The sequence below is a fragment of the Phoca vitulina genome, unplaced genomic scaffold (assembly GCF_004348235.1).
Source record: "Phoca vitulina isolate PV1807 unplaced genomic scaffold, GSC_HSeal_1.0 scaffold20, whole genome shotgun sequence".
NCBI classification, from domain to species: Eukaryota; Metazoa; Chordata; class Mammalia; order Carnivora; family Phocidae; genus Phoca; species Phoca vitulina.
Window position 1 is genome coordinate 18,670,935 of NW_022589723.1, and position 20,759 is coordinate 18,691,693.

Genomic DNA, 20,759 nt, shown 5'->3' on the forward strand with positions numbered 1-20,759 from the left:
TCCCTGGTCGACAAGGAGTAAACTACTTTTGCCAGACAGGCAGTAGGGAGGGGAATAACAAGAACAGTCCAGAATTGGGCTAGGACAGGGCTCTGGATGTGAAGCTGGGAGCTTATCCTATGGGCGATCCTCACTAACACTTCCTGAGCTAGTCACAGGGTGAGGTACGGTTTGCTCAGTCAATGAGACAGAAGATGGAGGACGATCACGTCAGGAGGGCGAACTAGTACGGTGGGTAGTCAAGACTGAGAATTCTGAGTTAGATATGAGGAATACAAAAAACAAACATCAAAAGGATTCAGGAACTAACTGGACAGGGGAAGGCCAGAAAGTAGAAGTCAACCCACTCTTCTCTTAAAACTCTTTACAGGAAATCATAATTCTAAAAGATTTTATTTATCTGAGAGAGCGAAAGAGAAAACTCATGAGTGGGGGGGAGGGGCAGAGGGAGAAGCAGACTCTTCCTCCATGAGTGGGGTGTCTGGCTTCTTTCACTTAGATATTTTTGAGCTTCATGCTGGTTATAGCATGTATCAGTACTTTGTTCCTTTTTAATGGCTGAGTAACACTCCATTTATGTATATACCACACTTTGTGTATCCACTCATCATTCTTGATGGTAACCCATAATTATCTTTCAAGTGGACTACTGCAATAGCCCTCTTCTTTTATTCTTGTTGCACAGTCTATTCTCCATACGGCAGCTAGAGTAGGCCCTGTGAAAACTTAAATCAGATTAGGTCACTCCTGCCAGTAAATTTCCCATCTTTCTTTAAAACAACAACTGAAGTCTTTACCATGATCCATGAAATCCTAAATGACCTCACCCCCAGCTTGTTGTCTTACCCTATCTCTGTCCAAACTTCCCCAGCTCAAGACAGCCACTCTGGCCTCCTCTGTAGTTCCTAGAAAATACCAAACTCATTCCTACTTCATGACCTTGACACTCCCCTTAACCATCAGCTTGAAAGGGTCTGGCCTGATACATGCATGGTATGATCCCTGACTTGTCCAGAACTCCGATCAAACAGTCTCATCAGAAACGTGTTTTATCACCACTCTAGACTGTTCCCATACACTTTCCTTCATCACCCTCCACCGACTCTGCTTTATTTTTATCATAGTTCTTATCGTAACTGAAATATTATTTGTTAATTTGTCTACTGAGTGTTTACCTCCATTAGATGTAAGCTTCATGAAGGTAAGGGATTTGTCTGTGTTATTCACCCCAAAGCCTAGAACACTGCTTGGCATGTAGTAGGTGTTAAGTGAATGCAAACACAAATGTGTACTCAGAGGTTTTAAGCATGGATGACTTGATAAATGAATTACCATGAAAAAATAATAGAAAATTCAGGAAGAGAAAGAGGTGATTTAAGGGGAAAACTTTCAAACTTAAGGTGGACTACAACAAGACAGGAACTTGATAAAGATGAAGAGTCACCCGCAAATAGTGGGAGTGAAAGCAATGAAAGTGGGTAAGATCTCCTTTGCTACCTTGATTTACAGACTTACATTTAATTCGACCTTGGGCAGGGGCCCCCGGGTGGCTCAGTCAGTTAAGCATCCAACTCTTGTTCAGCTCAGTCATGAGATCCAGCCCTCCATTGGGCCCCACGCTCAGCAGGGAGTCTGCTCAAGATTCTCCCTCCCCCGCTGCCCCTCCCTCCACTTGCACATGTGCTCTAACAAATAAATAAATAAATATCTTTAAAAAAAATAATTTAACCTTGGGCAGTAAGGACACAGATTAGAACCAGTGCCATTTAAACTCTTTGTGCCACTGATTCCTCATCTGTAATAAGATAATTTCTAAGGATAAATTAAGATAATTAAGATGTTTCAGCACCAAGATGGAAACCTTTCCTATGGCATCAGTCTACACCTCACCATATCCTACCATCTTAAAAAGTGGAATGAAAAACACATTCTAGTATATAAGGGAAGAAAAAAAAAAGACAGAAAATGGAATTTCAAAAACCATAAGCATGACTGGAAAGGCTATCTTGCATATGACCATGAACTTAATCTAAAGCCAATTGCTGGTATATTCTATAAAGATTATTTAAATCTTCCTTCTCTAAAAACTATCCTTTTCCCTTTCCATTCCTTAACGCTCTCCTCACTTACCTTTACCTGTCCTCTATTTCTTTCTTATCCTCCTCAAATTTTTCCTGACTTATCAAAAACTGCTAAACTAAAACTATATTTTTTATCCAAACATGAGTTTAGTTATTTACTATCCTAACCACAGTGATGATATTTTAAACATCACTCATTTTCAAAATAAAAATTATTAAAACATTAAAAAGTCTTTTACTTTAACACTGGAAATTATTTACATTTACGTATGTTATTGGTATCAAATTTATCTTACCTGAAATATTTTCTGATTGCCTTTGAGGTTTCACAACAAGTTTCACTCCCCCTCCAAAAACAGCAGCCCACATTCGATTATTTAATGGGTGGGCTGCAAGTCGAAACAATTCATTGGAGGAATTTGTAGCTAGAGCATGTATCAATAAACTTAAGTAAACAGCAACAACAGCTTCGCACAACAAAATGTTCAATTTTGGCTGATCTTCATCTTGAGCTGAACTCAAGAGATTAATGAGTGAGCTCACACCTGTTAGGGTATATAATAAGAAGTATATCAGCAGAAAGCTCCAGAAGAAAAAAATCCAAATTTGTAACTTAACCAAAATTATGTATCTATATTATATAATATATACCATACCCATAATCTGAGCAACAAAATAAATGATAGAAATGGATTCTAGCCTACGGAATGAAATAAGACCCGCTGGTTTATACTAATAAATGAGTGAATAAATAAATGAAAAGGAGAGAAAGGAAAGCTCTTCCTCATTTCAATTTCAACTAAAAGTAGAAAGAATGATAGAAAATCAGAAAAAAATCACCATCCAGTAATCCCCACAGTAATATCTGATTCAGACAAGAATCATCACTGGATGCTAAAATTAGTGGGTAAGAGTATAATATTTTACATATCTCTTCAAAAGAAACTTATTAATTCAAAGAAAAAAAACTGCTTAACAAATGAGAAATCTGGCAGAAACTATCTTAACAAGTGGTCAAAATTAACAGCACCAGTAATGGAACCAGTCGATATCATGTGCCTCTTGATATTCTGCACTAAGGGCACACTATCTCTTTTGTGGTATCCTTGCCAAAAATATATAACCTGAGTCTAATATTTAAAAAAGGTCAGGAAAACCCACATTGAAGGACATTCTAAAAAATAACTGACTAGTACTCTTCAAAATTGTCAATCATGAAAGAAGAAAAAAAAAAAAGGAATGAAGAACTGGTCCATATCAGAGGAGATTCATGAGACATTACAACTAAATGTTATATGGAAGACATGAGTGGGACAACTGGTGAAATTTCTCAAAGATCTACAGGTTAGAAGAACAATATTGTATCAATGTTAAGATGCTGAGTTTGAAAACTGTGCTATGGTTATGTAAGAGAATGTCTGTTTTTAGGAAAGACACATTGATATATTTAGACGTAAAAGGGTATCATGTCTGCAACTTACTCTCAAATACTTCAGAAAAAATATATATGTACACACACACACAGTGGGGGAGAGAGAGAGAGAGAGAAAGAGAGACAGAAGGATGAATGGTAAAGCAGGTATGGCAAAATGCTAAAATGTGTAGAATGTGGGTGAAGGCTATACAAAAATTCTTTGTATATTTTTGCAACTTTTTGTAAGCCTCATTTATTTCAATAAAAAAATAAAATGAAGGGGCACCTGGGTGGCTCAGTCAGTTAAGTGTCTGCCTTCAGCTCAGGTCATGATCCCAGCGTCCTGGGATCAAGCCCCATGTGGGGCTCCCTGCTCAGTGGGAAGCCTGCTTCTCCTTCTCCCTCGCCCCACTCATGTGCTCTCTCTCTCTCACTCTATCTCAAAGAAATAAATAAAATCTTTAAAAAAAATTAAAATGAAGACAATGTTTCCAGAAACTTATGCATAAGTGAATTTTAAATATACACTTTGAGTTTGTCACTTTTTTCTACTGCGACTCTTCACAACGATCATTAATGTGTAAAGTCAGAGTTATAAATCAAGTAGAGTAAAAACTAAATGACACAGCAGACCAGGAAAAGGTATGAAGAGAGTGGAGAAGGTTTGAAATAACTGATGTGGAGAATGAGAAAGAGAGCTAACCAGGGAAAGAGAAGGGTTGACAGAATGACAGAAGTGCCACAGAACAGTCACTCTTATCCCAACATACAAATTTACACTCGAGAATAATTGTAGTCTCTCTGATACATCTGTGAAAATATCTCTGTGATACTGCTCTCTAATTTAGGATTTCTAAGGATAAGGAAGAGGATGTGCTCACCCTTATGAAAGATGTTAAACCTTGTTTTTTTATGCTGGTCAACACAGCTGGGTTTTGAAGCCTTAACTTTCTGAGTCTTCAGACAACATTACAGTACTTAAGAATTCCTAATCCATGGCAGAAAACATCATCAAAAACAAACAAATAAAAAACCATTCACCAAAACCACAAAGAACAACAATCAGGAAACCAGTTAGTAACTTTTTAAAATGGAATTGCCAAATAGAAGATTTAAAAAAAATCAAACAAACAAACAAAAGCACTTAAAATTCTCACCAGGCCATTGAGCAGGAGAAGAATTTGGTGTTGCATGTTCTTCAATACTTTCTGTCCTCAGTCTTCGGCGATCACTTAAAAGAAGTCCTTGATAAGCCATTCCTGTAAACTGGTTTCCTTCTGTTTGACTGCTAATACAAATAAGGTTCAGTTATTTAGCATCCTAACAGAGGTAAAAAGCAATTGCACTTTATATATATTTCTTTTAGATGATTATCATGACATTTAGTCATTTTTTTTTCATGTTTCAAGTTTTTATTTAAATTCTAGTTAGTTAAGGGGCTCCTGGCTGGCTCAGTTGGTAGAACATCGACTCTTGATCTCGTGGGTCATGAGTTCGAGCCCCACATGTTGGGCATAGAGGTTACTTTAAAAAAAAAAAAAAAGAAAAAAAATTCTAGCTAGTTAACATATATTGTAATACTGGTTTCAGGAATATGACATTTAGTCTTTTTAAAATCTTTTTTTAGATGCCACTTAATAATTTAAAATCTTTTCTAAATTCACCAATTTTTATTAAAAAAAATCTGAGAGTAAGAAGACTACTGTTGGTACTAGACTATATTAGAAAGTTTCAGGGTACTATTTTCTTGAATTTCTTAGCTCTGCAAAGTTGTGTGAGCTTAACCTTGAATTAAAATATGAACTAAAATCTGGAGAATCATATCTTAGAAGTATCTAATCCTAAAGCCAAATGTGCCTCAATATTTATTTCCTTCATCTTTGTGGAGCTGGGGAAAATATAAAAGCAGAAAGTAAAGCTAACTCCCTTAAGGGTCAATCATAGCCTAAGGATGAGAAAATACACATTTTAAAATATTTATTTGGTGCCTTTTTAACCAGTGACTGATATCAAACAAGTTGTCTTTGATCATTAAGATGATCACAGTCAATTAAATAAATTCTTTTTTCCTTATTTACATGTCCAAGTCTTTGTAGTTACTTAGAGGGGGTGTCATTGGACTAAAAGCAGAACACAGGCCATTTTAAGGAAGTAATTCCTTTTGCAATATCAAGTCTTCTCACAAAAAGCTGCTGAGGGAGCCTGGGTGACTCAGTTGGTTAAGCGACTGCCCTTGGCTCAGGTCATGCTCCTGGAGTCCCAGGATCGAGTCCCGCATTGGGCTCCTTGCTCAGCAGGCAGTCTGCTTCTCCCTCTGACCCTCCCCTGTCTCATGTGCTCTCTCTCTCTCATTCTCTCTCTAATAAATAAAATCTTTAAAAAAACAAAAGCTGCTGAATTTATAAGAAAAAAATATAGACATGTTTAATATAAATTTAATGTGACTCTATTTATATTACAAACTTTTCATTTATTAATATAATTCATTTAAATCTGGGTCATCTTTCCAAGTGATTCAATTTCTTACTACTTACATTGCTCTCATCATTAAAATGCACAGTATATACTGATAAAGGTAATCTGACCTTTAGGAAAATTTAAACCACTACCTCTCATTGATATCACTTCTAAAGACTTTTATATTATATGTAAATGGGTAAGTAAAACTGATTTCAATAATTCTATGTAAGAAATGTACTTTTTGAGTTTTTTTTTTTTAAGTATTTCCTTGTTCAAATGAAAACCAGTTAAACAGATAGGAGCTAATCCAATTCTAAAAGAAATGGTTCTTATGGGAAAAAAATAGAAAACTTCATATTATAAGTTATTTTGAAGAGTGAAAAATTCTTTTAAAATCAAAAAAGACAGTGATGATGATAATTTCCCTTTACTATGTATCATGTTCTATATGCCTCTGTTGTTACTAGGTGACAGCTAAATTAAACAAACCTATTTTATTTCTCATTCTCTCTCATCTATTAGAGTATACATGGCAGTCATGTTTGAGGATTTTTCTGTCCCTAGGAAACAGAACTTTGATATAACTCTGGAACAGCTGAATGTTTTTGCCGTATTAATAACTTAGCATGATTTTTTTTTTTTTTTACCTGTAGCTGTGACTGTCACACAGTGCCTGGTAAATTGATGCAGAAAGCGATGCTGCAAGTGAATGAAGTGTGTGCACCTAAAACCAAAACAGCCAGTTACATTTCATACTAACATTTCTACACAACAGTAATATCTTACATATTAGAAAATACCCAGCAAACGAGCAATATCCTAAACAAGACTGGATCCTGAGACTACTAACTCTACTTTAAAACTTCTCACCCAACTTAATATGCATGCCCACAACACAGCTAACTGATTCAGACACATCTTTATCAAATATTTACTTACTGTGAGCCTGAGCAAAGCGCCAATGTTCATCTATTACTGGGACGATTCTACTTGCTAATGGTTAAAGATTCATATTCCAAAAAAGCAGAACCAAAATAAGTATACAATTTTCCGAGCTTTTAAACTGCCTTACAAAATTTCCCTTGATGAAAATAAACACTTGATCTTATCAATAAGAATGAATTAAATGTTTAGCTATATCAATCACTGTGAAATGGCTGATTTTTCAGAAAACAAGTAGTTTATTTAGTACTTACAAGTAGTGCATACTCCTAGAATTTTAAATTTAGAAAGTTTAAAAATTATCAATATAAAAACTACATCCTAAAAAAAACCATACTGAATCAACATTTTCAGACTCATAAAATCTTAAATTTTATGGGAACTTAGAAATAGTTTCATCCTCTTTGAAAGCCTTATCCAAATTTCTAGGAACTGGAAATGTTTACTTAGAATTTATATGCATTTAATGCCTTTTCTAAGTGTCCATATTCACCTAACAAATAATTTAAGTAATCTCTCCTGAAACACTAATACAGATTAATTCATGCTATGGATTCCAAGTCTCTAATAGGCTGATGTAACCAGTAAATCATGGGTCCTTCAGAAGAATGCACTACCAGAGGTCAAATGTGCCTTTTAAACAAAAGAAATAAAAAACAAAAAATGTTGGGGACCCGAAATGACATCAGCCACTGGAATTGGAAAAGTGTAGCATGAATACACACAGGCTAGCACAGAGGTAGTCTCGTCAATTCCAAATCCTGCCAAGCTTCTTAGTGTTTTCTTGGGATCTACCTGTTCCTAAGTTTTCAGCACAGGGTATGGGGTTTCATTTGGGGGTAGTTAAGTCTGTCAAAACCCTGATTGCCTCTAATACTGCAGAGCCTCCAACACACACAATCATCAAGGAAACAGTAGTGAGGATACTTTCTCTGGGATATTTCTGATCAGTCATGGTTCTCTCAAAGATACTTCCTGAGCTTATATTCTCATAATATCCTGGCATACAGTCATAAACATTTCTAAATTAATGGTTCATTTAAGGGGAATGAGGGATTTAAAGGAGTATCAAGAGGCAAGAATACGGTCTAGAAAATTTCATAATCAAAAGAGTATTTGCCTGTCTCAAATTACTTTTCCATAAAGAGTCTTCCACGATCAGGATTGGGGACGTAGCACATGAAGAGCACTTTGAAATATTTTCTCCAAGTTCAAACCGGAAGACGAGTTTAACATATTTACCTTCTCAATGTGCACAATATCAACTGATCATAAACTTTACATTACCTTCACATCTCCAACACCGGGATGAGGTGGTGTTTTCATCTGAACAATAGTGTAAAGTATATCATGGATGTGATTATTTAGGTATAGTACAGGGTTAGCTATGACTGTTTTTGTTGAAGCAATACTTGCTGAAAGCAGCGGTAGGGTGGTGGGCAATGGAAGTGGAGACTGGAGCTGCTTCACTGTAGTCTCCTGTGGGTTACAGTGGATTATTTTTTTTTCAGAGTAGTTAAAATGGAGGAAAAAAAAAATCAATTAGCAGTTACATGATAAATATACTGGTGACAACAACTGAATAAAAGCAGTATGTATTTATTCACTCATTCTATGAAAATATATTGAGCACCCAACAGTATCAGTTGCTCTGCGAGATGCAGAAGATATAAAGATGAGCAGGACACAGCTGTGCTCTCAAGCTGTTAAGCCTACTCATAATCACTAAAGCTCTGATCTCCACAGACCCCTGCAGAGCATAAATATCTGCCCCCCAAGAACGGAGGAGCTGGACATATTTAGGTTAACTAGTAAAAAGAGCTATTAAAATTATTTAAATAACTAAGATTGAAAACAAGAGTGAAATTCGTACCTGCTGTGATTCTTGTAGCAAAAATTTGAGTTCCATCCTTACGGAGGCCAGACCACCACCCTGGGCCCCGTGAAGGCTACAGTAACTAAGAAACACTCTCAGGAGATCTTGGTTTTTCTGTAACCACAATTTTCGTCTTTCTGCATGTTCTCGTTTTGCCTGCAATCTCCGTCTTTCTATTTGGTGGCGCTCATAGGAACCTATATCTGGTTTGTCCATCATTTCTTCCTGGTCTAGAAGATCACTCTCTACCTTGGGATGTGTTTTACTGGCATATTCTTTAATAACTGATTCATGGTTACATATCTCATGCAAGGCAGCAATTTCCTTTTCAAGCCAGTTATAGAGCTGAAATCGGAGTTTTCCACCATCTACTTCATAACCTGTAGCGAGTGTTCTTAGCTCAGTCATAAGGATCTTTAAACAAGCTCTGAATTTTAGTTGCTCAGCAATCACATCAACTTCAGTGTCACCTTCCAGAGAGTCCTCTTCCTGAGGAGTCAATAATACATTAGGGTCTGAGGCTTTCTGATCTTGTCTGTCTGTCTCCCTGGCAACTGTACTTTTCATTATTAAACCAACAGCATCTTCTTCTTCCTCTTCCTCTAAGGCACTATCATGCTCCTCACCCCAATCAAGATTAAGAGGCTCCTCATCAACTTTTACTATTGGCTGGCTCCAGTCAAACTGTGATGAAGTGACATTAGACCAATCAATGCCAGAACTTCCATTGTCATCACTCACAGTCTTTGATTCTGAAGGTACATCATCCATCTTTTTAGGAATCGAGTCAGGCTGACCTTTTTTTGAAGGTAAGGCAGATATTTTGGTAACTTTTGGAATTTTGGAGAGTACCTCCAAAGCTAGAACAGGGCATCCAACTTTAAAATGAGCATTTGCGGTGGTAAAGAATAATTTTCTTTCTATAAGGTTAATTTTATCAACAAAGTTTTTTTCAGTTTTGAGACCTAAGGTCGCCAAAGTTCCTTCAGGGGAGGCAAGGTTTCTTCGAATAAGCAAAGGATGAGTTCGAAGGTAGTTGTAGAAACTAAACACCACTGGGTTACAAGATTTGATGGTAACTATAGAATTAAAACATACAATCACAAGGTATTATGTTAATTTGCACTTACATTACAAAAGAATAAATATGTCAGCATTTCCTCAAAATAAAGGATACTTAAATATTATTTACATATTTATTTTTAATATTGCTTCTATTTTTTAAATGGAAAGAAAACACCCAAAAAATGTTTAATTGGTTCCCTAAAAAGGGAGGGAAGAATAGGAATGGAGAGGTCAGGAAACAAGCTAGATCTCTCTGAAAATACCTTGGTTTGATATATTTTATTTCAAAGCCATGTCAACATTTTATATAATTTTTTTTAAAGATTTTATTTATTTATTTGATAGAGAGAGAGAGAGACAGCAAGAGAGGGAACACAAGCAGGGGGAGTGGGAGAAGGAGAAGCAGGCTTCCCGCGGAGCAGGGAGCCCAATGCGGGGCTCAATCCCGGGACTCCAGGATCATGACCTGAGCCGAAGGCAGATGCCCAATGACTGAGCCACCCAGGCACCCCACATTTTATATAATTTTAAAGGAAAAATTATATTTGAAAAAAAAGCAACAGCAAAATTAAATAAGTGATTCTGTATATCAAGCTGGTAGCATAACCACACAAAGAGGAACTATAAAGTGACTTTAAAATAAGTAATCTGGCTGCACACCCTTACTGGGATATACATAAAAACAAAAATAACTACTGCCCCCCAAAAAAAGCTTAAACTGTTCTCAGTAATCATGTTGCTGTGAAAAATTTTTGCATCATTATTCTGAAGCTATCATTACATATAAAATAACAAATATGTTAAGGCTATAAAAATTCAACCTTTTCATTATAAGACACAAATACGAAATCTAAAAAGAAATCTATAATCTATATTCATTAAAAATTTCAGTGTGAATTCATGAATTCTCAGGTAAAAAAAAAATATATCCTAGCTCCATTCATTAAAACAGCCTAGACACAATGGCCAAACCAATAGCAAATGAGGATCCCTATGCCCAGGCTGTAGTCTCTACTACTCCCCATTAAAAGGAACCAGGATTCTTTGGAAGGATGGCCATTTCCAGGCCTGGGACATGAATTGTACAAGAGGAGCCTGAATCATCATGTCATAACAGAAAGCAAAGCTACCAAGGAATAATATCAAAAAGATTCAAGAACTTGTAGAGGCTCCCACTGGTTAAAAATGAGATAATCTGAACATCCATAATAACCTACAATGGATTCAAACACAAATCTACCTATATTTGTGAGTTCAAGTAACTCAAATAAATATAAAAGCTAATTAGTTGCCTTGGTAGTATGTTAGTGAACCAAACTACTATTTTGAAAACTGGTAAAGAGAAAGAATCAAACATTTATGTTCCCTTCACTATGTATACTACTGGATTTCAGAGTAATCAAACAGCGAAGGGAGACTGTACTTCTAGAAAAGTATTCCAACTCATAAAGGAAGAATAAAATGACATAATTAGAGTATCATCACTTTACAAACATTAATGAAATAAAGGATTTTGCAGTGATCACTGATGGCTGTTAATACAACAAAAGCAAAACAAGAAAACAATATGCATTCCCTGATAGAAGTACTCCACGCTACCATAAAATATTTCTGCCAAAAATCCAATAAAAGCATCTAGAATCTTAATTGCCAATTTATAGGAAATATAGAGAACATGGGGGGAAAACACATGAAGTGACATAAAAGGGACACAACCAACAAATTCTAAAAAGTGAGAAGCCACAAAGTAAACAATCTGACTTCTTTAACAAATATATTACAAGGGACAAGAAAAAGGAAGAAGGAAAAACTGTGGATCAAAGCAGACAAAAGAGGGCACCTGGGTGGCTCCGTCGGTGAAGGTCATGATCCCAGGGTCCTGGGATTGAGTCTGTTTCTCCTTCTACCCCTCCCCCCTACTTGTGCAGAGTCTCTCTTTCTCTCTCAAATAAATCAATAAAATCTTTTAAAAAAATAAAAAAATAAAGTAGACAAAAGAGGCACCTCAACAAATCATAACATATATGCCTCATCTGAATCTTGACTCAAACAAATTGCATAAGATTTTATGACACAACCAGGAAAATCTGAACACTGCCCATTGCATGATTACTAATCAAATTTTGTTACAGTGACATGTGTTGTGTTTAAGAGTCCTTACTTTTTGGAGATTCATTTCAAAATATTTACAAAAGAAATGATATGCTGGAATGTGCTTCAAAATAAATCTATGTTGAGAATGGGAAGAGGTAAAAAGAATGGTGTATATATGACACAAAGTTGGTTTAAGTTGATAACTACTGAAGCCGGGTGATGGATTCAGAGACTTTCAATATATTATTCACTCTTTTATATATATTTGCAGTTTCCACAACTGGAAAAACTAGTTTTTAAAAATTAACCTAGAAAACATTAAGAAATAAAAAGAACCTTCCTTCTATAAAAATGTGCACATTTTATTAAAATCACCTGGGAAACTCAGATACTTATTTTCCTTCTAAAGGTTTTACTTCCTTTCCTTTAAAATTTTTAACATTATTTATTAAAATATTTCTTCTTTATAAAGAATGTAAAAATGGGTCCCTAATCTCTTTATCCATGTAAGTTTTTTTTGCATTTAAAAATAATACATAACAAAAAATTTTTTCAAGTTTTTATTTAAATTCTAGTTAACATATAGGGTAATATTGGTTTCAGGAATAGAATTCAGTGATTCATCACTTACATATAATACCCAGTGCTTATCATAAGTGCCCTCCAAGTGTTGATACTCATCACCCAATTATAACTACAGCAAGGACAAAATGCAAAGTAAAAGCTTGGATCTCCCCACACCTATTCCCCAAAGGTAACCAGTAACCAGTCTTCAGTTTCTTTTTTTTTTTTTTTTTTTTGAGAGAGTGAGAAAGACAGGAGGGGGGGGGGGGGGGGAGGCAGAGAATGTTAAGCTGTCTCCACACCCAGCACTGAGCCCAGCACAGGGTTCGATCCCTCAACCCCAAGGTCACAATCTGAGCCAAAATCAAGAGCTGGAGACTTAACTGACTGAGCCACCCAAGCGCCCCTGTATTCAGTTTCTTTTGATTTGTTCCAGAAAACAACAAAGGGAGAGGAAGAAGGAGACTAGACCCAGTAGGTAAATGCACACACGTTTGTGACATGCATATGTAAATAAAATGCAACAAGAATCACATTGTTCTGTATCTTACTTGTTTCACTTAATAATACAGCACATATTAACACACTGATCTCATTTTCTAATGGCACACTATTTCTGTAGTATGGATATACTAGAATTCATTTAACTATTCTATTGACAAACACTTAGAATGTTCCATTTTCTAAAAATTATGGCAAAGAGTGCTAATAAATGCCCTCCAGACCCTTTTAAAAAATCTGAATTATTTGGGATAACTAGAAGTAAAGAAAGCTTATCACACAAGAATAAAGGTCCATGCACTAAACAAGTGTGTGCAACAGCCAAAATTCCTACTTAAAAAACAAAACAAAAAAACACTGGCTGTATGATTATATGGAAAGAGCTATACAATGTGTAAACGTTATGTATGCTTCAGTTTAATATAATTGGTTTCTGTTTTGTACTTTTTCCTAAATAAACATAAGTTCAGAAACAGCCTTCTTTTTTTAATTTTATTATGTTATGTTAGTCACCATACAATACATCATTAGTTTTTGATGTAGTGATCCACGATTCATTGTTTTCATATAACACCCAGTGCTCCATGCAGTACGTGCCCTCCTTAATACCCATCACCGGGCTAACGGCCTTCTTTTAAGAAAGAAAAAGAGGGGCACTTGGCTGGCTCAGCCGGTGGAGCGTATGACTCTTTCTGTACGTTTGAGCCCTACCCTGGGTGTAGAAATCACTTAAAAATAAAATCTTAAAAAAAAAGAGAGAGAAACCCACAAATGTCCTACCTTGATGTTCATCATCCTCCTTTGGTGTTTGTTCCAATAATGTGTCCAAAGCTCGGGTATAATCTTTCATTACCCAATGGGCAAGACTACGCAGGAAAGGATCAGGATGTAATCTTTTGCAATCATATCCTGAGCCATCCTTTTGGCAGCCCAGAATCTTCTGATTTAGGATGGATATATAAGTGGATGAAGTCTCAAATTCAGATTCATATAAACGGGCAATAACCATGGCTAGCTGAATATCTTCCATTTTTTCAAGACATACCTATAAATATTAAGAAATACTTATTTAATGATAATTACTTAGAGATATGAAATATTCCACTGATACCCTGAAATCTACCATTTATATTCTCATAGTGGTGAGGGTGTCCAGAGGTTGAGACGGTAAGTCAAGCAAATGACTGCTTGACAGGAGATTAAGGAATAGCAAGAAGAATAAGAAACTAGAACTTAGCAGCTTCTGGCCTAGAAAGATCATTTATAAAATAAGCATAAGACAAATATCAACATCACCTCAGACTTAGGTCAATTTAAATTAATAATATTCATTTTAAATTAAATATACTTATGACATTTGAATTTGTATATATCAGCAGTTCCTTTTAATTCCCAAATACATTTCCACATAAACATAACTATTACTATTTTAAAAGAACCTTCTAATTAAATAACAACATATGAAATAAAGCCACATATTCTATTTCTACTCTCTGTAAGTTTATATTCTAATGTAATTACTCATATAGAGAATTTGACGTCATTCACGCAATAAAAGCCTCTCTCAATCAACATTTTTCTTCTTCTCCTGATTATCTTCTAGGTTAAACTTCCCATTTCAAAATCATAAATATTTGTTATTTTAAAAAATCATACACCAGAGATAATTTTGAAAATATGACTAATTCTAAATGTAGAGAATTTCTTTTTGTTGGGTATTTCCTATTTCTCCTAAAATGTATTATTTCCAATTATTTCTATTATTCCTTCACTGGTTTGGATTGTTCATAATGACAGTAAGTATCGAGGAGGAAGATCTCATAAACAGTAACATTCATAATTTCTCTCTTTTTTTAAAGATTTATTTATTTATGAGAGAGAACAAGCAAGCCGGGGTGGGGGTGTCAGAGGGAGAAGGAGAGAGAGAATCTCAAGCCAACTCTCTGTTGAGCATGGAGCCTAATGCAGGGCTCCATCTCAGGACCTGAGATCATGACCTGAACCTAAATCAAGAGTTGGACGCTCAACCGACTTAGCCACCCAGGTGTCCCCATAATTTCTCTCTTAATCAGCTGCCAGGCGTATATATCAAAAAATGCAAAGTTTTACCTCTTCATTCATTTCCAATACCTAAGACAACTATATTACAAAACAAACAAATAGCAATTTCAGTTCCTTATCTATGAATTTCATTTAGAAAAAAAGAACTTAAAGCAGCTGTCTACTCCAGAGAAGGAGGTTGTGACCTATACACACTTCAAATAGTTCAGAATCATAAGATGGCTAAAAAGAAAATACTCATAAGCCATTTTTTGCCATTTTTTGATACATATATACTTAAAATGCAATATTCCCTATAGAAAAGTTTTGGTTTCACACCTGAATTGATTTATACTTTCGTTTATCACCACACCACTATTTAAGTTCAGTGACCTCTGTAGTTATTCTCTGTCCTTAGGACAGAGACATAGGACAGAAAATTACAGTCTAACTGAATATAATAAAAAAAAGGCAATTCAGTATGTAGAATTATGTTGTAATGAACTTTACAAATCTGTAACCTAATTTACTGCACACAAGTTTTCTGATTTAAAAAAATTTAATTTATAATGCAAGTAATAAAATAAATTTCAGTATTACAAACTGAAAAAAAAAAAGAAAATTACAGTCTACTCTACATTTTCAGGTTTTCAATCTCCTACAAGTATCTCACAGCATATTTTCTTGTACCTCTATGGCATCTTTCAATGAACCAGCTAACAGGAAAAAAGCAGCAGATTGTTCAAAGCGTTGTTTTCCAAGTAAAGAGAAAGCATTTTTCAAAGCGGCTTTACGCCATCTATCTTCATTAAAGTTGTGGCTGAAAAATGTTGTCATCTTTTCATCATGCTGTGACCTGGGAACCAGAACACAAGTATCAGTGGTTAAGGGAAATCTAAAATATTGTGAACTCTTTGCAGAATATGTGAAAATAACCTCAAACATCCATCTGAAATAGTAACTTCAGTGATAGGTATCTGTTATCAAGCTTCTCTTCACTTCTAATAAGGAAAGCTCAAAGTCCCTGTATATACATAAACAGGACACATTGTTTACTTTTCAAAGTGCTTTTATCAGCTTTTTTTTTTAACAACATCCCACCCTTTAGGTTAAGTTGAACCAATATTATACCCATTTTTTGCAGATAAAGGAACGAAGATACAAAAAAGTAAGCTGATCTGATCACACTCAGATATCTAAGTGCTTTCAAAAGCATTAGCATCAGAAGATTTGCAGTACAATCTTCATTCCGCTGAATTCACGTTCATTGTTGAGGCAATTTACCTAAACAGACCCCACACTACTGCTTTCTTCTTCATTGAAAGGTAGAATAATGCAGAATCCAAGGCATCATTGTTCCTCTGAAAAGATGCTTTGGCAACCTAAATGGTAAATAAAATATTCTATTAAATTAACTATTTGATAAAAGAATTACAACCAATTAACCAACAATTAATGCTTCCCTGCTCTTACATGGCTGATGGTAACCATGGAGATGAGAAAAGTTGGCTCTATTCCACAATCTCCAGTAGCTTATAATATATGCTCTGAGAGACAACCATTTGTACTCCAGTAATTATAATAAAAATAATAATAGCAACTAGCAATTTTACTGATTACTTCCGTGTACTAGGCACCAGTCTAAGTGCCTTTTATTTATCTTATTACATCCACAATCCATGAGGATTATTCCCATTTTACATAGGCAGCAACAGAGACACAGAGAGGTTAAGTGAACTGCCTAATGTCACACAGTAAGGGGTGGAAAAGGTATTAGAACCCAGGTAGTAATAAAACTGTCGCCCATACAAAACAAAAAAGGCGGCAGAATATTCAATAGATGTGACCTTTTTCTTGAAAATTACATGTTACATTTCTTTTTTTTTAAGATTTTATTTATTTATTTGACAGAGAGAGACACAGTGAGAGAGGGAACACAAGCAGGGGTAGTGGAAGAGGGAGAAGCAGGCTTCCTGCAGAGTAGGGAGCCTGATGCGGGGCTTGATCCCAGGACCCTGGGATCATGACCTGAGCCGAAGGCAGACGCTTAACGACTGAACCATCCAGGCGCCCCAAATGTTACATTTCTTAATGTTTTGTAAAAGCTAAAATGCTAACTTCCATAGTCGATGTGATTACACAATTTAAAGCTCTCTCAACTCATACTGATACAGACATCTGTGAATAAATATCAATTGTATATACACACATTTACTACAGACAAAACTAAGTGCTCTGGTGTTTTTTAAAAATACTTTTAAAAAAAAAAACATTCTTTTTTGGTATTTTTCCAGTCAAATTTTGACAATTCTAAAGGACTGACAGACACCCTCTTTCTGGCATGTAATTCAAATACAGAAGGTTGAATCTCCATTATTTTCAAGAGCTTATAAATTTCAGTTCTTAGAAATTCCATGACAAAGAGTCTTAATGAGCACATGACTGATAATCTCCTCGGAGCTTACAGCCAAAGTTGCTGAATTCATGCAGAACTAATCAACTCAGGATTAAGTTTAAAAATTAAGCCAGTAACATTATTGTACATAATTATATTATTTTGAACACAATTACTATACAGACCGCATCTTAATTTTTCAGAGACACTTAGGTAAGTTCTGCAAATCACTAAGTTGAGAGAGATAACAATAAAAAACAACAGACGTTTTATTAGCTCACATTGACTGATGGTGAAGCAAGAAACTACCAAGGCATGGGAGAGGCAGAAATTGCATCACGAAAATGTTGTATTCTCAATACTTATTTATTTTTCTTCTCCCTTTTTAGTATTTTCTCTGACTTCAATCATTTAACTTAGTATTTTGATGTTTAATAATTTTTAGAGAAATTTTTATTCATTTTTAGCTTATACATCTCAAGGCAAAAAATTCACATACCCCTTTGATGCAATTTTAAGAGATACATTTCTTGTGGAAATAAATCATATGTAAATATCAGAAATAATTATATGACAAAACCGATTGTTGACAAGAAATTAAAGAGATCTTTGTAGACAACATCTGAAACATTTCAGAGAATATATGTCCTCTTTTTTCCATTGTTTTAGAATATAAAAATTTAATGTAGATACTGTGTTATTTACATGCTATAACAATTAACTTTCCCTATACACCAGAAACTACATTACTTGGTTGGTGTGAGAATAAATTCCTTCTTACATTTGCGCCTATTTTGAGGAGAGAAACACTGATTATCTTATTGGCAACTTTACATGTACAGGAAAATAACATTTCTGTGTTTCCATTTCAAACTGATCTGAGGGCCACGATGAACACAAGAATCTCAGGATACTAACTGAGATGAAGATGGCGCATCCCTAACCACCCTCAACCTACCAAATGAAAATGGGCCTGGGGGATATACATTTTAAATAAGTTTGCCTGGTGATTCTTCCGTCACTAAAATTTGATTACTACTACTGTAGAGGAATGAATTCCTCTTGGGAGAAATAAATCTATACTTCACAAATGTAGTATCATTAATTGTACTTGTGGGAATTTCAATGAGCTCCTACAAGTAAACAATAAATGAGAATTCCACCTTTCTAACCCCAGTAGAGTAGAAAGGGCAGAGACTCAGTCTAACACTTAACTTGGAGCTTGGGCGGGTTACCTAACCTCTCTAGCCCTAGTCCATCAGGTAGAAATGGAGATGGTAATGCAGGGCTGATAGGATGATTTTTTTTTCCAAAGGTTTTACTTATTTATTTGACAGAGAGAGAAAGAGAGCACAAGCAGGGTGAGAGGCAGGCAGAGGGAGAAGCAGGCTCCCCGCTGAGCAGGGAGCCTGATGCGGGGCTCGATCCCAGGACCCTGGGATCATGACCTGAGCCGAAAGCAGATGCTTAACCGATTGAGCCACCCAGGTGCCCCCAATAAGATGATTATATGCAATAATTTATGAAAAGCAACGAGCACCAACCGGGCACACAGCACGTGCTCAATAATGGTTTGTTTCTGCAACACTGAAAGAACTTTCAGCTTCCAGTAACAAACTATTGAACAAATTTTTTTCTTAAGGGAACCTACCAGAAAACAGATTCCAAAAGCCTGTCTTAAAAAATTTTATAGTGTGTTTAATTTGCTGCCACAGATACATTCTTCAAGTGCACAAAAATCAAAACCTTTTATTGAATGGTATTTTAAGTGTGCAAAGGAAGTTTGCTATTTATTAACCTAGCCATACAGAGAATCCTTTATATAAAAAGAACTTTTATATCTATAATGTACATACCTGATAAGAACTTAAGCTTGCTTTCTAATTTAGATTTTTGTGTTTTCTTTTGTAAATATTGTTATTGAAGTATAGTTGACATACAATGTTAAAATAGTTTTGGGTGTATAACAGTGATTTGACAATACTATACATTACGCAATGCTCACCATAGTAAGTGCTGTCACCATCTGTCACGATACAGTGTTATTACAATCTTACTGACTATATTCCCTGTGCTGTACTTTTCATATCCATGACAAACTTCCAGTTATTAAAAAAAAGATTTTGAATTTTCTCAAACTATGACACACCTCAACTGAGAGCAGAAAATAAGCAATTCCATAAATATTATAAAGTCAGTATATATGCAAAAGGCAATTGATATACTACAAAAACATTTTATAAAGATCAAGTTTTTGGAATCTCCAAAAATTTTTATTTAAGAAATTCTCAAGATCTCAAGATGTAAAAACTAATTCCCCACTATAGATTTTCTGGAAGATAAGATCTTTTAAATAATATCTTTAAGATTTTTTTTAACTTAAGCATCCAATGAAGTAAAATTACCTTTTCAATGCATCTTCGAAGAGTGTTAATATTCCTGACCCACCAACCTATTCCCATAGCTCTTAACTCAGACCACTGAGGGTCCCCTCTCTGAATTGCCGGAATCATATTAATCAGTTCTTCTTCAGCCTCAGAATGAAAAGCCCAGGCAAAATGGCAGGTAGACACACCTAAATTAGAAATACAAAATAATAACCTTCAGAACTATGTCAAAAAAAGACCAAAAATAATTTTTCACATATTCATGTAATTATTCATTCATTCTGGAAAGAACTTTCAAGCAGAAAAAACAGGGTAAAAGGACGTCTTTCATCATTCGGGATTTTACACTATAAACTTTTAAATATAAGAGCAATGGCAGAATACATAAAGCCAAAAATCTCTATCTTTTTTCCAAAGTATTTGCTTTTTTTCTCTGCAAAAATAAGGACACTAAAACTTAATCACTGGAAAGATATTTGAACATCGAGTCATTTATACGTACACACACCAAACTTATCAACAGTGAAAGCTTTGGTCAAGTCAAAATATCTTGGTCTGTGTCCTTGGGTGTTTTTTCACAGCAAGCCACTTGCTTGCAGACCATATCCTTTAGCACTGAATACTGAAAACTGCCCCATTCATCCCTCTGGCCAAGGAGCTAAATATCATTTCACAGTAAGGTCTCACCTTCGAGACAGTTGCAGGGAATAACAACAGTCAGGAGATACATTCCTCTGCCTTCTGCACCCTGGTTAAAAGTAGCTTAAAGCTGCCTAATACTGATGGTATATGGCAAACTCTTTTTGTCCTGACAGAAGACTGACAGGGATCTAGGCTGTATTTAGAGGCAACACCATCAGACTTGGGAGTACAAGGGAGTTTATCAACAGTTTAACTACTGAAAACACTTTATTCCACTTAGAGCAGGTGAAGAAGAAAC

The 20,759-nt window shown here is 35.3% G+C and overlaps 1 protein-coding gene across 5 annotated transcripts in view; it reads right to left on the bottom strand.

Moving 5' to 3' along the window:
• The window catches only part of DMXL2 (Dmx like 2), a 147,855-nt gene that overhangs the window by 17,612 nt on the left and 109,484 nt on the right, over positions 1-20,759 (bottom strand). For 3 of the 5 annotated variants that reach the window (XM_032417892.1, XM_032417894.1, XM_032417896.1), the window contains exons 20-28: positions 19,838-20,007; positions 16,322-16,419; positions 15,728-15,893; positions 13,778-14,042; positions 8,771-9,852; positions 8,185-8,376; positions 6,603-6,679; positions 4,653-4,783; positions 2,378-2,626 (exon numbers count right to left, since the gene is read on the bottom strand). In XM_032417892.1, the coding sequence (XP_032273783.1) occupies positions 2,378-2,626; positions 4,653-4,783; positions 6,603-6,679; positions 8,185-8,376; positions 8,771-9,852; positions 13,778-14,042; positions 15,728-15,893; positions 16,322-16,419; positions 19,838-20,007 (2,430 nt within the window). The remainder of the gene's footprint in view (positions 1-2,377; positions 2,627-4,652; positions 4,784-6,602; positions 6,680-8,184; positions 8,377-8,770; positions 9,853-13,777; positions 14,043-15,727; positions 15,894-16,321; positions 16,420-19,837; positions 20,008-20,759) is intronic. The other 2 variants (XM_032417893.1, XM_032417895.1) reach the window with 1 other exon arrangement.